Consider the following 17,318-nt stretch of genomic DNA (forward strand, 5'->3'; position numbering starts at 1 on the left):
CACCAGGACTCCTGGAACCAGTACCTGGGTTGGGCCGAGTACGCCCAGAACTCTCTCCGTCAACCTTCCACCGGATTAACACCTTTTCAATGCGTACTCAGCTACCAACCCCCATTGTTCCCCTGGGATGGGGAACCCTCCAACGTTCCTGCCGTCGATTACTGGTTCCGGGAGAGCGAGAGGGTGTGGGACTCAGCCCACCATCAGTTGCAGAGGGCCCTGCGCAGATGCAGGATGACAGCCGACCTTCGTCGCTCCAACGCTCCCAACTACCAACCTGGGCAGAAGGTCTGGCTGTCGACAAGGGACATCAGACTGCGTCTGCCATGCAAGAAGCTGAGTCCCCGCTTCATTGGCCCATTCACCATCCTTCAGCAGATCAATCCCGTCACGTATCGTCTTCAGCTCCCTCCTGAGTATAAGATTCACCCCACTTTCCACGTGTCTTTACTCAAACCTCACCACCCTTCTCTCTCTCCTTCCACAGAGCCTGACGTGACAGTCGCCGAGCCCCCCCTTCCACTTCTTCTGGAGGATGGGACTGCTTACGAGGTTCGGGAGATTCTGGACTCCCGGCGCCGTGGTGGTCTCCTGGAGTACCTCGTCGACTGGGAGGGCTACGGGCCAGAGGAGCGGTCGTGGGTCCCGCGGAACGACATCCTTGATCCCAACCTGCTACAAGCCTACCACTCCAGCCACCCAGACAGACCTGCCCCACGCCCTCGAGGTCGGCCACCACGACGTCGGGGTCCTCGGCCCTCAGGAGCGGGCCGTGGGAGGGGGGGTACTGTCACAGACACGTCAGGCTCCACCTCCCGTCAGTATCCACGAACCCAATCACCAGAGTTCTGATCGTCAACACCTGCACATCATCAGTCACTCAATCACCAGCACTATTTAACCCACACTCACACACACACCAGTTGTCCGGTCTCGTTTGTTGTACAGACTCATGTATGCGAACCTCAAGGACTCTACCAGCAACTTACCTGCTACTTACTTGCTACCAGCGATCCCTATCGCCCCGTTGTCTCCAGTCCTCCTCCTGTGTTCCTCCTTCCGTGTGTGTGAGTGTTCCTCGTCCACCATACTCCATCTCCTCGACTACCAACTCCATCTGCAATTACAAGGACAGTATCAAACCTCTACCTTCTCATTGAAACCCTCCATCTTCCATTTACTCACCTGCTTATTGCTGATTCTCTAATAAACCACTATACCTGCTTTTACTTCTGTCTCCGTGCCGTCTGTATCATAACACATATAGAGCTCATATAGATTTTTGTCCATACATCCATGAAATATTAAGTTATGTGTCACCACAACATCCCAGCATAAACTCTTCTGATAAAATATTTGTTATTAAAGCATCAACATTCACAAAGCAGTTAGTTTTAACAGAAAAGTAAGCAGCATGCATGGTTTGGCATGGCAGAATGCGCACAGAGCGCTCCCTTTATAATGACTAAAAAGCTGAACTGTCTCATCACGATCTCACAAAGCTCTGTTATAACACAATGAATATATGAACAATGAATCTTGCATAATGTTTACACTTAGTGTGTTATAATAATAGGATTCATGAATGCGCAAATTTCAGCACTGCATAAAATCTCCAGCGTTTTGAGTGGTGAGAGGATTCTAACATTAACACCTGATTGCGTTGCGTCTCCATCGCATCTCAGAAATCACCATATATATCTGTGATTGGTTACATTGCTCATCAGGCAGCATGCTGCATGCAATCTATCATATGTGTGGATACAGTCATTTTTGACTGCAAATGATGAGGTAATTTGATTAAATGTACTGGATTTATGGTAGTTCAACAGTTAGAAATACATGCTCAGTTTTAATATTATTTTAAAGTATAAATAAATGAACTTCTCAGCATTTTGTTCACGTACCCCCTTTTGTCACCTTACGTTCAGGTCAGGCGAGTTTGCTGGCCAATCAAGCACATTAACACCATGGTCATTGAACCAGCTTTTGGTACCTTTGGCAGATGCCAAATCCTGCTGGAAAATGAAATCAGCATCTCCATAAAGCTTGTCAGCAGAAGGAGGCATGAAGTGCTCTAAAATGTCCTGGTAGATGGCTGCATTGACTGTGGACTTCAGAAAACACAGTGGACCAACACCAGCAGATGACATGCAGCCCAAACCATCACTGACCATGGAAACTTCACTTTGGACTTCAAGCAACATGGTTTCTGTGCCTCTCCACTCTTTCTCCAGACTGTGTGACCTTGATTTCCAAATGAAATGCAAAATTTACTTTCATCTGTAAAGAGGACTTTGGACCACTGAGCAACAGTCCAAGTTGTAGCCCATTTCCTGAAGATGTCTGTGTGTGGTAGCTCTTGATGCTCTGACTCTGGCTTCAGTCCACTCCTTTTGAAGCTCTCCTAAGTTCTTAAATCGGCTTTGCCTGACAATCTTCTCAAGCCTGCCGTCATTCCTTTCACTTGTACAGCTTTTCCTACCACACTTTATTTCGTCCAGTCAACTTTCCATGAATATGCTTTGGCACAGCACTCTGCGAACAGCTCTTTCAGCAGTGACCCTCTGTGGCTTACCCTTATTTTAGAGGGTCTTGATGATCGTCTTCTGGACAACTGTCGAATCAGCAGACTTCCTCATGACTGCTGTTGGGATTACTGACCTAAACCCAGTATTTATACCCTGAGAATGGTCATTTAATAGAACTTGAAATAAAATATTTTAATAATTTGAGATACAGATTTTTTGATTTTGATGAGCAGCAAGCTGTAATCATCAAAATGAAAACAAAAAAGTGTGGAAATATTTTACTTCATGTCTAATAAATCTAGAATATATTTAAGATTTACTTTGAATTACAGAAAAAAAAAAAATTTCATGATATTCTAATCTATAGAGATGCACCTGTATATGTATATTTCTGAAATACATAACTTTGACGCAGTCACCTCTGACAACAGATGTAATGTAGACACATGCATTCTCTGTAAAGCTGCTTTGAAATGATATGTGTTGTGAAAAGTGCTATACAAATAAATGTGGATTGAATTGGATATAAAGGTTTTTTTTTTCATGCTTCTTTAAATGCAAACCTTTTTTTTCACAATGTTACATAATTTGTTATTTATCTTCATGTTGTGGTTGAAACATGTCAGTAGTAAATATGATTTGATAGAAAGACCTAAACTGTCACTTCTTTAAATGAATAAATGGGCTGGTCTTGCACATTAAACTGCCCTGCTCTGAGTCGCTCATGGTACTACATATCAGGAATGACCCAGATGCTGTTCAGATGATTTATCTACGGTACCTGACTGTCAAACAGTGATCTTAAGGCTGTGAATAACATAGAGTTCATGTACCTATCATCCATGTACATAGTCATAACAGTTCTATCACTTGTGAAGGCATACTGTGTTCTCCACTCTGCTGGCATTGGTGGACTTCCTGCACGGCCCAAACAAGCAGCCAGGTGCACAGTAGCTGTTCTACCAGAGAGCATGAGTACAAATGATGTTACAAATATGAACATGTACAGGGGGATCTGTCTAAATGCGTTTAACATATTTTGTGGGACAAGATATGGAATAATAATACGGTCTTCTATTTCCATGCTTCTATCCATCCAAAACTGGTGAAAAAAGGCCCATGCTCTTTCTTCAGGGGTTACAGGGGATAGAAGGATCCCTGGGATGTCGTGGAGAGATCTTCGCATGCAATTCCAGTGATCTGGCAAAGGGTTCGGCTCATAGTAAAGCTCATTGCTTGTATTGTAAAACTCTCTGTCTGTCACTTGAATGTTCCCCTGAGCAATTCCAAATGCAGCACGGGAATCAATTAAGCAGTTCCACGGAGAGTAAAGAATGGTGTCTCTGATGTTAGGTGTGGGCACCAGGCCACCTGCTGGCATAAATTGGTCGACAATTGAGCCATGAGCCACAAAAACAATGTCTATGTGTTTTCCATCAGGCCTTGTCAAATCCTCAGGAATGGAACCAAAATTCTCCAAAACAAATCGTAGAAGATTTACAAATTCAATCTGATGAGTTACTCCCTGAAGCCAGGAGACAACTGTGTTGTCTGTACATGTTCCCATGATATATGCCATTATGTTCTGTCCATCTTCAGTCAGGCTGAGAGAATATTCCCCCAAGTTCTTGATGAGGTTCTTCATTCGGAACAATTTTTGGATGATTTCGCTGTAATGAGAAAAGTTGTATTGTGCATCAGTCAGTTACCTTCAGACCTTCATTATTGCTTATGTTTTCAATATTGCAGTACTGTACAATCTCAGACAAATACAAGATGTACTGTCTTTGACTAAGACAGAAAAATTTGTAGAAAATAAAATATCATACCGCATTGCATCCAGCTGTTCCTTTAGCTTTTTTTGGCTTTTCTGTATTTCTCTGGCTGAATCCCGTAAGAACTTGCTGGCCTCTGTGACCCGTTTTCTCTTGACTATTTCTTTACATTTCACAATCAGGTCATTCAGAGACAGGCCTAAACCAGTCGCACCCCGTACCTAGAAAGAAAGTCACAATCACAAAATCACTAACATTTAAGAGCAATGCAGCAAATATATAATATTGTTCTCTTGAAGAGTCACTTCAAGAGAATTTCAACTTTGCAAAATGGAATGCTTGAGAAAAGAAAGCTGATACCTTTGATCCTGCTTTAACAGCAGCTTTAATGCCAATTTGTCCAATGTTCTTCAGCATTTCTTTGGCAGATACCTTCAGGCTGCTCGTGATCTCAGGGGAACTAATGAGGTTCAGAGCTTGGCCAATAAAGTGCGAGGCCTCGGCTGGATCCAGTCCACCTGATGTTAGGTGACGAAAGAACGTGGCCCTGTTGAACCCTCTGAGAAAGTCCAGGGATACGTGAGTTTTATTCCTTCTGGCCAGAGCACACATCAGTTGAGAGGTCACCTCACACTCCAACTCATCATCATGATCCCCGAGCTGTGCTCCTCCACACATGTCCTTCAGATCTTGCAGTTGCTTCTGAATGCACTTCCCAACCTCCTCATCTTCTTTAATTAATTTATTAACTTTTTTAAAGGTCCTCCAGGAGATACCTGTCTCTACCAATGTGGGAATAGCGCTGACCTTAGTGGCCACTACAGTGCTTCCTGTTGCTGCGGCAACCAATACAGGGCTGGCCAGACCTTCTGTGAGGACAGCGGCAACTACTGCTCCAGATATTGAGAGCACAGATGCGGCAGCTCCAAAACCCTGAGCAATTTTGCTGCCCTGATGAACTTTTTCCAGCTTTTGTGCCAGTTCCAACAGCTTTTCTGCACATTCCTTCCGGTTTTCCAGCCAGCAGAAGAGCGAATCACATAAGAGATCTGCTGCCTCCATGATTAGAGCAGGAACTGTGAGAAGAGAAAATGACAGATATTTCTTTAAATGGCACAATATATCATCTAAAGATCACAGTAATGCACGCCTGATGTCAACACTTTAGAACACTGTTCTGTCATTAATGAATAACTGCACAGGAACAAATGAGTAACACATTATTAACCTTCTAGTAACATATCTGGTAGTTCACTATTAGCTAATCAATAACTAAAATTTTTCTCATACCTCCTACTTTACATAATTAACCCTTGTGCGGTCTTTGTTTGGGAAGCACACTCAGGGTCTTCGGGGTTTCCACTGACCCCAGGCAAAAAAATAATAATTTTGTAACAAAATTTTTTTTTATTTTTTTAAACAAATTTAATTTTACTCTGTTTATTATGTTTTATTATGTTTTTACTCCACATTTAAGCAGTTTTTGGAGGATTTATCATATCTTTTAAATTTATATAAAAAAAAAAAATGTTTGAGTAGGTTTTTTTTACAAAAACAGCTTTTTATGTAAAATTCACTTTATAAAAGACCCACATTTCTAACTTTCATTCATGGGGATAACATGGATAATTTGACATGCTTTAGTGTGAGATTTTTGCCCATCTTTTGGAAAATGCAGTTTTAAAAGTAAAAAATTATCATTTTATCCAGTAGATGCTGCACATGTGTAAATTTGTGTGGCTCTTATTAATATGTTTAAATGGAAATGAAAAGAGGCAGATTGGTGTTTTATAACATGTTTTGTATAACATGTTGCTGATTATAGTTTTACACATCCCAGTCTATTCTGTGACGTTAGTGATACGCAGAGTCGGATGTTTTTGCACATTAATCTGACAATAAAAGTTTTTTCTGATGCAGTCTCTTTTCTGGCTACACTAGTGATTTAAGCTGAAATTAATTGTACAACCAAGTTGATTCTACTTATTTATTACAGTGCAGGAGAATAAACAAGTATTCAAACACTACAAAAATAATTCAAAGCAGCTAAGGGAAGATATACAAAATATATATACTGTGATGTGTGAAATTTAGGAAAATACAGCTGAAGTTCTTAAGATTCTTGAAATTCTTGAAACAAACAAACAGCAGAACAGATTTAAGCCTTTTAGGGAAGACTTGAGTACTTTCACTGAGATCAAACAAACAATCACAAACTTTGCTTTACTTTCATTTTTAAAGCTGTTATAGATTGAATGTTATTAATAATGAATAAATCTATGCTTACATGTCTGTTTCAGTACAGCTATGTCTTCAAATGCCAGCAGAACTCTTGATTTGACTCTATGAATCACAGCATCCACTCAAGTACAAGTTCAAGTTTGTGTTGTTTTTGTCCTCTGATTATTGTTGAGAGTAGGAGGATGTCCGTTCTGGGCGGGGAAAGGTCAGGAAAACTATGTTGGGCTAGATCTAATACAGAAAGTGAAACTGTTCTGTGCTGTTTTGCCTGTGTTCTTAGTGCCCTATATAGTTTCTGCTGTAATATAATTCACCCGTTCATACTTTCTTACTTTTATTTGTGGTTATATGGCTATATTCCTGCGACTCCTCCAGCGATCTCCTGCATGTTAGGTTGTTAAATCATTGTGCGCTCATTACAGCCACTCATACGTGACACTAACAACATCCACAATAAAACATGTGCAAACATCAGCTTGTCTGTGAGTTCTGTGGCTGGTCTTCTGCAGATGAAGTGGTCAACAATAATCACTCATAATGCTGTTTTTGGTGTATGAAATTATTTTCCAGAATCCAGTAATGTTTGTTGATCCAGCAGATGCAATGATTGCAAATTAATAAGGAATAAGAAGTTTAATATGAAAAAGATTATAAATGATTAACGCTATATAAATAAATAAAGTTGACTAATATAAATGAATATAAATCTATATAAATTAATGTACAGTATATGACAAAAATAAAAAATTGAATATAGGCCTAAAATCAAAACATTAATATACCCATTAACCAAATCGACCGAATCATTGACGGAATTTCCTATCATTTAAGACAGGATGCTTTCCCGCCATTGATGGAATCTCCAGACAGTTCATGTTTTCGCTCTTATATGGAAAAAATGAAATTATAGGCCTACTTTAAATATGGAAAAACACCAGTAGATGGGAACAAATCACTGTCTCAATAAGTGAGACATTAATTAATTCATTAAGTAATTCAACCGATTTTGAGCAAGTGACTATCTTTGTGAATAGATCATTGAATCATTGATAAAAATAACTGAATCATTTAGGAACGAAACACCACTGTGCTGATCAGAGACACAAACATTCTGCTGTGACTCTGGAGTTATTCTGGAACAAAGCACTCAGTTTTGACAAATGTACGTCACGTAATATTAGCTTAAACTTAGCCTATGTTTTAATTTATTAACTATTTATTTTTTAATTATATACCATTGGATAAAGTACAAAACAGTGAAGATCTTAATAGGACTAATGCATCCAGCTCAAGGCTGTGCCGGTAGGTATTTTTAAACTGTCTAACCTAAAACCGGACAAATGGCCACCCTATTTAAAGGTGCCTTCGAATGAAAAATTGAATTTATCTTGGCATAGTTGAATAACAAGAGTTCAGTACATGGAAATGACATACAGTGAGTCTCAAACTCCATTGTTTCCTCCTTCTTATTTAAATCTCATTTGTTTAAAAGACCTCCAAAGAACAGGCGAATCTCAACATAACACCGACTGTTACGTAACAGTCGGGATCATTAATATGTACGCCCCCAATATTTGCATATGCCAGGCCATGTTCCCAACATTATCATTATGAAAGGCATTAGACAAGGGCAGAACGTCTGGATCTGTGCACAGCTGAATCATCAGACTAGGTAAGCAAGCAAGAACAACAGCGAAAAATGGCAGATGGAGCAATAATAACAGACATGATCCATGATATCATGATATTTTTAGTGATATTTGTGAATTGTCTTTCTAAATGTTTCGTTAGCATGTTGCTAATACACTGTTAAATGTGGTTAAAATTGCCATTGTTTCTTACTGTATTCACGGAGACAAGACTGTTGTTATTTTCATTTTTAAACACTTGCAGTCTGTATAATTCATAAACACAACTTCATTCTTTATAAATCTCTTCAACAGTGTGTAATGTTAGCTTTAGCCACGGAGCACTATCAAACTCATTCAGAACCAAATGTAAACATCCAAATAAATACTTATGCAATTAGACATGCTGCATGACGAACACTTTGTAAAGATCCATTTTGAGGGTTATATTAGCTGTGTGAACTGTGTTTATGCAGTGATAGAGTTGAGAGCTCGGGAGGGGGCGGGGGAGCGCGCGATTTAAAGGGGCCGCAGCCTGAATCAGCGCATTTCTAATTATTCCCCAAATAGGCAGTTAAAAAAATTTATAAAAAAAAATCTATGGGGTATTGTGAGCTGAAACTTCACAGACACATTTAGGGGACACCTTAGACTTATATTACATCTTGTAAAAAACCTTCGATGGCACCTTTAAGATAATCTTAAGATCATCTAAGTGTACTCAACTGTGCTATTTTGAGACACCATGAAATTTGAGCATAAATGTGCTTTAAAAAATATATTTAGCTACCACTTGTAGTACACTATATGGGTTCAAATGGACTTTAAGTAGTATCTAAATATATTTTTTAAATACAGAGATAGTATAATAAAAGCACATTTTAGTTCATATTTCATGCTGTCTCAAAATAGCACAGTTGAGAACACTTAGATGTTCTTAAGATGATCTTAAGTAGTATTAAAGAAGAATTTTTAGTATATTAAGTACAAAATTTTTTTCACCTGGGAAATGATGGTCAACATTTAAAGTAATGGATCCTTAGTAAATATTTGTTTAGAACTAAATATTTCTGACTTTAAATTAAGCCACACAAAAGTCAAGGAAAGAAAAGTTTATTTATATAGCACATTTCATACACAATGATAATTCATAGTGCTTTACATCAAAATGATTTACAAAAAAAGAATCATAAAATAATCAAAAGTGCAGAAGAAAAACAGAATAAGATTCAAATTGATCTAAAATGTAATTAAAGAATTATGTGTTTTAATCCTACCATACTACATTAATTTCATGAATAGTACGTGTTCCTATAGACACTAATGAAGCCTTAAATTTGCATAAATTCACTTCATACATAAGCATTTATTTACTGTGAATTAAACTTCTTAATGTTTTGATGAACACTAACAACTCCTTTAATACATGATTTAAATTACATCAGATGTATTTATCAAGTTATTAACAAACATTAAGTGTTTAAATATGAGCTAATTAAAAAATAATAATTTGTTAACAGTAACAATGACTGAACAACTTAATATTTGTATATTCTGTAGCATGTTAATGTGTTAACAATACTAAACAATGGACTAACTAATAGTTTGCAAATTATTTATAATAACTTTATCAATTTATAAGTGTTACCATGGAAGAGTAAAAGACACAAAGTAATGGATTTAAAAATATGATGACCAAAATGATTAATAGATTTATATAATGCAGATTATTAATAGTTTATGAATTATGTTGAATACAGGTGAAATGCGGTTTTACACAGAGAGCAAGTGAAACAAAAATCAAGCTTTTATGACTTCATCAAACACTTTAATTCGACTGCACATCTATAAGCACAACTAATATACTATATAACGCAGCAGTTTTTGATATATGACATGCAGCAGATCCATCTGTAGTTATTATTAAAGCAGCATTTCGTAAGGTTTTTTTTGCTATTATGAGTAATGTATTTCACACTGTAATTGATCTCCTGTATATACAGCACTATACTGCAGCACAGCAGTGAGTCTGTAATAGTTGTGATTCGCTGTTTTTGAAATAGTTGTGATTCGCTGTTTTTTCGCTGTTTTTTCATTTCAATCTTTGAAATGAAGCGTATTGTTAAAAGTGCTTTACAAATAAATGTGAATTGAATTGATGCCTCAGTGAATTGAAATACTTCATATTTGTTTAAATGCAAACCAACATTTTTTTTCATAATGTTACAGTTGGAATTGGCATTGACCGCACATTACTCCATATGAAATTTGTTATTTATCTTTATGTTGCGATAGAAACATGTCAGTAGTAAATATGATGGGATAGAAAGACCTAAACTCTCACTTCTTTTATATAGTTCTTGCAACATGAATAAATGGGCTGGTCTTGCGCATTAAACTGCTGCACTCTGGGTCACTCTCCAGCCCTGTAATATATCAGGAATGACCCAGATGCTGATCAGGTGATTTAGCTGTGGTTTCTGTCAAACATTGATCTTAAGGCATCGAGTAACCTAGAGGTAATGGGCCTAATATCATTCATGCTCATAGTCATACAGACTGGATCACTTAAAGTGTAGGCATACTGTGTTCTCCACTCTTCTGGACTTCCTGCATGGCCCAAACAAGCAGCCAGGTGCACAGTAGCTGTTTTACCAAAGATCATGAGTATGATTGATGTCGCAAATATTAATATGAACAGGGGGATCTCTCCAAATGCCTTTACCTGATCTTGTGGGACAAGATATGGAATAATAACACGTCTTTCTCTGAACAAGACTCCACTGTTCAAAAGATGGTTAAAACAGATCCATGCATTATCTTCAGGGGTCAAAGGGGATAGAAGGATCCCTGGGATGTTGTGGAGAGATTCTCGCATGCTATTCCAGTGTTGTGGCAAAGGGTACGGGTCACAGTAAACCCTATTTCTCATATTGTAAAACTGTCTGTTTGTCATGTCAATTAACCCCCGAGCAATACCAAATGCAGCGTAGGCATCAATGCTGCAGTTCCACGGAGAGTAAAGAATGGTGTCTGTGATGTTAGGTAAGGGAACCAGGCCAACTGCTGGCATAAATTGGTCGACAATTGAGCCATGAGCCACAATCACAATGTCTTTGTGAACTCCGCCAGACCTTGTCAAATCCTCTATAATAGGACCAAAATTCTCCATAACAAATCTTAGTAGATTCACAAATTCAATCTGATGAGGTATTCCCTGAAGCCAGGAGAGAACCCTGGGGTCTGTATATGTTTTTATAATATGAGTAATTACGTTCTGTGCATGTTCAGTCAGGCTGAGAGAATATCCCCCCAAGTCCTTGATGAGGTTCTTCAGTCGGAACAATTTTTGGATGATTTCACTGTAATGAGAAAAGTTGTTCTGTCAGACTTCATTATTGTTTGTGTTTTCAATATTGCAGTACTGTACAATCTCAGACAAATACAAGATATATTGGCTTTGGCCAATTAAAAATTGGTAAAAAATAAAATAAAATATCATACTGCATTGCATCCAGCTGTTCCTTTAGCTCTTGTTGGCCTTCCAGTATATCTCTGGCTGAATCCCGTAGGAACTTGCTGGCCTCCGTGACCCGTTTTCTCTTGACCATTTCTTCACACGTCACAATCAAGTTGCTCAGAGACCTGTCTAAACCGATCGCATCCAGAACCTAGAAAGAAAGTCACAATATCAAAATCACTGGACCCACTTTATATTAAGTGGCCTTAACTACTATGTACTTATATTTAAATTTGATACAATGCACTTATTGTGTACATACATGTTTTTACATTGTAGTTATATTTTAAAAACACCTGCATGTAATTACATCTGTAATTAATTTCTGTAATTACATTTATAATTACACTGTTGACCCATCCCTTAACCCTTACCCCTACCCTTAAACCTACCCATACCAGCAAAGCTTTCCCTAACCTTACCCGTATCCCCCTCAATAGCTGAAAAAGTGTTTTGCAATTCAATATGAACCCAATAAGTACATTGTACTTAGTTTTTGATGTAAGTACATAGTAGTTAAGGCCACTTAATATAAAGTGGGACCAAAACACTGTTTAAAGGGTTAGTTCACCCAAAAATGGATTTCTGTCATTAATTACTCTCCCTCGTGCTGTTCAAAATCCGTAAGACCTTCATTCATCTTCAGAACACAAATTAAGATATTTTTGGTAACATTTGAACGTAAACACAGAAGCCCTGAATTGTGTTCACTGAAGAATTTGTTGAATTAAGTGTTTATTTTTGTTTTGTTTTTGAGCAGTAAAAGTATTCTCGTCTCTTCATAATGTTAAGGTTGAACTGCGTCGACTATTTTAACGATGTCTTTAATACCTTTCTGGACCTTGAATGACGTTAATTAAGTTGCTTTCTATGGGGATAAAAAAAACCTCGGATTTCATCAAAAATATCTTAATTTGTGTTCAGAAGATGAATGAAGGTCTTACAGGTGTGGAACGACATGAGGGAGAGTAATTAATGACAGAAATTTCATTGTTGGGTGAACTAACCCTTTAACATATAAGAGCAATGCAGTGAATATTTCTGTTATCTTAAAGAGTCGCTTCATGACAATTTCAAGGTTGCAATTTCTTAAAATTAAATTCTTGCCCTTGATCCTGCTTTAACAGCAGCTTTAATGCCAATGTGGCCAATGTTCTTCAGCAGATACCTTCAGGCTACTCTTGATCACAGGGACACGATCGAGGTTCAGAGATTGACCAATAAAGCGCGAGGCCTTGGCTGGAGCCAGTCCACCTGGTGTCATGTGATGAAAGAACGTGGCCCTGTCAAAACCTCTCAGAAAGTCCAGGGGTACGTGAGTATTATCCCTTCTGGCCAGAGCACACATCAGTTGAGTGACCACCTCACACTCCAACTTATCAGCATGATCCCCGAGCTTTGCTCCTCCACACTGGTCATCAGCATGAGCCCCGAGCTTTGCTCCTCCACACTGGTCATCAGCATGAGCCCCGAGCTTTGCTCCTCCACACTGGTCATCAGCATGAGCCCCGAGCTTTGCTCCTCCACACTGGTCATCAGCATGAGCCCCGAGCTTTGCTCCTCCACACTGGTCATCAGCATGAGCCCCGAGCTTTGCTCCTCCACACTGGTCATCAGCATGAGCCCCGAGCTTTGCTCCTCCACACTGGTCATCAGCATGAGCCCCGAGCTTTGCTCCTCCACACTGGTCATCAGCATGAGCCCCGAGCTTTGCTCCTCCACACTGGTCATCAGCATGAGCCCCGAGCTTTGCTCCTCCACATTGGTCCTTCAGATCTTGCAGTTGCTTCTGAATGCTCTTCCCAACCTTCTCATCTTCTTCAATGAATTTATTAACTCTTTTAATGGTCTTCCTGGAGATACCTGCCTCTACCAATGGGGAAGCAATGCTGACTGTAGCGCCCGCAGTGCCTCCTTCTGCTGTGACAACCAATAGAGGGAGGGCCAGACCTTCTGTGAGGACACCAGCAGCTGATGCTCCAGATATTATTGCGGCCACAGATGCGGCAGCTCCAATACCCTGAGCAATGTTGCTGCCCAGATGAACTTTTTCCAGCTTTTGTGCCAGTTCCAACAGCTTATCTGCACATTCCTTCCGGTTTTCCAGCCAGCGGAAGAGCGAATCACATAAGAGATCTGCTGCCTCCATGATTAGAGCAGGAACTGTGAGAAGAGAAAATGACAGATATTTCTTTAAATGGCACAATATATCATCTAAAGATCACAGTAATGCACGCCTGATGTCAACACTTTAGAACACTGTTCCGTCATTAATGAATAACTACACAGGAACAAATGAGTAACACATTATTAACACTCTAGTAACTACTATTATCTAACAAGAAACTCTGATTAATGAATTAGTAAGTAATAGTGCTCAGTTGAAGGTGGTCGTTCACAATTAGCTAATCAATAACTACAATGTTTTCCATACCTCCTACTTTACATAATTAACCCTTGTGCGGTCTTCATTTGGGAAGTACACTCTCCACAGAACACAGGCAAAAAAAATGTAATTTTGTAACAAAATAATTGTTTAGTTTTTTTTAAACAAATGTAATTTTAGTCTGTTTATTAAAGTTTTTACTCCACATTTGTGCAGTTTTTGGAGGATTTATCATATTTTTTTAAATTTATATAAATAAAAAAATAAATAATAATAAAAAAATAAATAGGTTTTTATACAAAAACATCTTTTTATGTAAAATCTACTTTATAAAAGACCCACATTTCTAACTTTCATTCATGGGGATCACATGGATACTTTGACATGGTTTAGTGTGAGATTTTTGCCCATCTTTTGGAAAACGCAGTTTTCTGCAGTAAAAAATGATCACTTTATCCAGTAGATGGCAGCAGAGCTCAACTATTTGCTATTTGACTGACTGAAAGACATCTTTCCACAAGGATTTTCAGTTGGATTCATATCGAAATATGATCAAATCACAATTATAACAATAAAAATTACTTTTTGTCAAATTTTAGCATTTTTTGTAATGAAAAAAATCTGTTTTTCAATATTGTTACATTATGGCGAGACCCGCTTAGAAAATGGACAAAATTCATCCTCAGAATCAACTTTTTTTTTTTCATTACAAAAAAATGCTAAACTTTGACAAAAAGTAGTTAATGCCTGGTGTCTGTGGAGACTCCAAAGACTCTGAGTGTGACTATTTGTTTTGTTTTCTACACTAACATAAAAACAAGATATCACTCCAATTTTTTTTATTAGTATTTTATTTTAATTTTATTTTATTTATTTGTAGATCTAGAAAGAGTTAACAAATGTACAAAGTTTCATGTCATTTGGACAAAGAGAACATGTTTTTAAATTTTAAACGCCCAAAGACCTTATAAGGGTTAATCTAAATAATGCATAATGTAAAATTTAATTCTAAAGTGAAGATCATGGTAACCCACTAGTAATGTATGGAGTTAATATTGTTTCATAATTAAGCAAACAAATCCAGCATTTTGCAAACAAACACAATCTGCTTTGCAAAGAAAAACTCGACTCACAAATGTGCAAATACAAAGGTCAGTTTAAAAATGTAGAGGAGTAACAAATATGTGTGTTGTGTTTTACAAATATAAATAAATGAGCCTACATCATATGATAAGCCTGACTAAATCATCAAATATCAAATCTAGTGCATACAAAGAGCAGACTCTTGCCTTTTTACAGCTTGATTTTCTCTCAAATGCAGCTGAGCAACTTTCTTTTCCAAAACAGCAGATGGCGCTTTGCTATGGGTCAATTTATGCTAGTCTCCCAAGAGAAGCCCTGAAACATGAGTTTATAATAATAATAAACTTTATTTTATAGTCCCTTTAAAAGTTGCATCTTTAAGTGCTTTACAAAAACTTACAAATAAACAAGAATATGGGAAATAAAAGATAGAAACATGCATCAAAACACATTTCAAGATATAGGCTATATATATCACATAGGCCTAAAGGCTTGCCTGAAAAAAAAAAAAAGTTTACAAAAAGTTTTCACCTGACGAAAATAAGAGTGAACAGGTGAGTATGATGATTTCTGAAGGATCATGTGACACTGAAGCCTGGAGGAATAAATTACACTTTAAACCACTTTAAATTGCAATAATATTTCACAGTATCACTGTATTTACTGTATTTTTTATCAAACGAATACAGCCTTGGTGAACAGAAGAGACTACTTTCAAAAACATTAAAAAAAAACTTAATGTTTACAAACTTTTGACCAGTACTGTACATGCAGTGAAGATTATCAATGTAAGCGTTGCCTGAAATTTGTGTGGCTCTTATATGTTTAAATAGAAATGAAAAGAGGCAGATTGGTGTTTTATAACATGTTTTGTATAACATGTTGCCCAGTCTATTCTGTGACGTTAGTGATACGCAGAGTCGGATGTTTTTGCACATTAATCTGACAATAAATGAGGCACGCCCAGTTTTTCTGATGCAGTCTCTTTTCTGGCTACACTAGTGATTTAAGCTGAAATTAATTGTACAACCAAGTTGATTCTACTTATTTATTACAGTGCAGGGGAATAAACAAGTATTCAAACACTACAAAAATAATTCAAAGCAGCTAAGGGAAGATATACAAAATATATATACTGTGATGTGTGAAATTTAGGAAAATACAGCTGAAGTTCTTAAGATTCTTGAAATTCTTGAAACAAACAAACAGCAGAACAGATTTAAGCCTTTTAGGGAAGACTTGAGTACTTTCACTGAGATCAAACAAACAATCACTAACTTTGCTTTACTTTCATTTTCAAAACTGTTATAGATTGAATGTTATTAATAATGTATAAATCTATGAAAAATGTACTTACATGTCTGTGGTTTCAGTAACTCTATGAATCACAGCAGCCACTCCTTAACTTACAAGTACAGAGTACAAGTTTGTGTTGCAATGTCCTCTGAATATTTTGGAGAGTAGGAGGATGTCCGTTCTGGGCGGGGAAAGGTCAGGAAAACTATGTTGGGCTAGATCTAATACAGAAAGTGAAACTGTTCTGTGCTGTTTTGCCTGTGTTCTTTGAGCCCTAATTAGTTTCTGATTTAATATAATTCATCCATTCATATTTTCTTACTTTCATTTATGGTTACATGTTACATGTTACAGCCACTCGTACGTGACACTAACAACATCCACATTAAAACATGTGCAAACATCAGCTTGTCTGTGAGTTCTGTGGCTGATCTTCTGCAGATGCAGTGGTCCAAATAATCACTCATAATGCTGTTTTTGGTGTATGAAATTATTTTCCAAAATCCAGTAATGTTTGGTGATCCAACAGACGCAATGATTGTAAATTAATAAGGACTAATGGTTTTAATGTGAAAAAGATTATAAATGATTAATATACATTAATATACATTAACCAGATCTTTGGCAGATTTTCCTATCATCTATGACAGAATGGGGCCGATATAATACATAAATAAACTATCATTCATTCTCTATATATTTATGTAGCAATGGGCTGGCCCACATTGTTCAAGAGCCCACCAGGAAAACGTCTCCGGTGCTCCAGATGGCCAGTGCATCCCTGGGTACAGTGGGTAGGGGGCGCTATTACACATTTTCTGAAAGAGTACAGAATCTCCGGATCAAAACTCAGACAAA

General features: G+C 37.7%; 2 protein-coding genes across 4 annotated transcripts; both read right to left on the reverse strand.

Annotated features, from left to right (window-relative positions):
- Positions 1-3,299: 3,299 nt before the first annotated feature.
- Positions 3,300-6,708, reverse strand: LOC137027868 (uncharacterized). Its single transcript, XM_067396499.1, has 4 exons — positions 6,594-6,708; positions 4,667-5,382; positions 4,361-4,527; positions 3,300-4,201 (listed from the first exon to the last, which is right to left on the reverse strand). The coding sequence occupies exons 2-4, from the start codon at positions 5,366-5,368 to the stop codon at positions 3,304-3,306; spliced, it is 1,767 nt and encodes a 588-aa protein (XP_067252600.1). The 5' UTR covers positions 5,369-5,382; positions 6,594-6,708; the 3' UTR covers positions 3,300-3,303.
- Positions 6,709-9,278: 2,570 nt separating this feature from the next.
- Positions 9,279-16,610, reverse strand: LOC137028119 (uncharacterized). Of its 3 annotated transcripts, none has more exons than XM_067396914.1 (5): positions 16,522-16,601; positions 15,696-15,759; positions 12,864-13,858; positions 11,680-11,846; positions 9,279-11,537 (listed from the first exon to the last, which is right to left on the reverse strand). In XM_067396914.1, the coding sequence occupies exons 3-5, from the start codon at positions 13,842-13,844 to the stop codon at positions 10,643-10,645; spliced, it is 2,043 nt and encodes a 680-aa protein (XP_067253015.1). In that variant the 5' UTR covers positions 13,845-13,858; positions 15,696-15,759; positions 16,522-16,601; the 3' UTR covers positions 9,279-10,642. The 3 variants fall into 3 exon arrangements, with proteins under 3 accessions (XP_067253015.1, XP_067253151.1, XP_067253084.1); XM_067397050.1 differs by lacking the exon at positions 16,522-16,601 and adding an exon at positions 15,371-15,479 and having other exon boundaries at positions 15,696-15,750; XM_067396983.1 differs by lacking the exon at positions 15,696-15,759 and having other exon boundaries at positions 16,522-16,610.
- Between the last annotated feature and the right edge of the window lie 708 nt (positions 16,611-17,318).

Source organism: Chanodichthys erythropterus, chromosome 1 (assembly GCF_024489055.1).
Source record: "Chanodichthys erythropterus isolate Z2021 chromosome 1, ASM2448905v1, whole genome shotgun sequence".
In the NCBI taxonomy this organism is placed as follows: Eukaryota; Metazoa; Chordata; class Actinopteri; order Cypriniformes; family Xenocyprididae; genus Chanodichthys; species Chanodichthys erythropterus.

Excerpts from the sequence above, each read along its gene's own strand:
- LOC137028119 (XM_067396983.1), bottom strand. The coding sequence starts at position 13,844 with ATGGAGGCAGCAGATCTCTTATGTGATTCGCTCTTCCGCTGGCTGGAA. Across the intron at positions 11,847-12,863 it reads TGATCAAGAGTAGCCTGAAG|GTTCTGGATGCGATCGGTTT; the intron begins GTATCTGCTGAA and ends CTTTCTTTCTAG. Across the intron at positions 11,538-11,679 it reads GAACAGCTGGATGCAATGCA|TGAAATCATCCAAAAATTGT; the intron begins GTATGATATTTT and ends TTCTCATTACAG.
- LOC137027868 (XM_067396499.1), bottom strand. The coding sequence starts at position 5,368 with ATGGAGGCAGCAGATCTCTTATGTGATTCGCTCTTCTGCTGGCTGGAA. Across the intron at positions 4,528-4,666 it reads CTGTTAAAGCAGGATCAAAG|GTACGGGGTGCGACTGGTTT; the intron begins GTATCAGCTTTC and ends CTTTCTTTCTAG. Across the intron at positions 4,202-4,360 it reads GAACAGCTGGATGCAATGCG|CGAAATCATCCAAAAATTGT; the intron begins GTATGATATTTT and ends TTCTCATTACAG.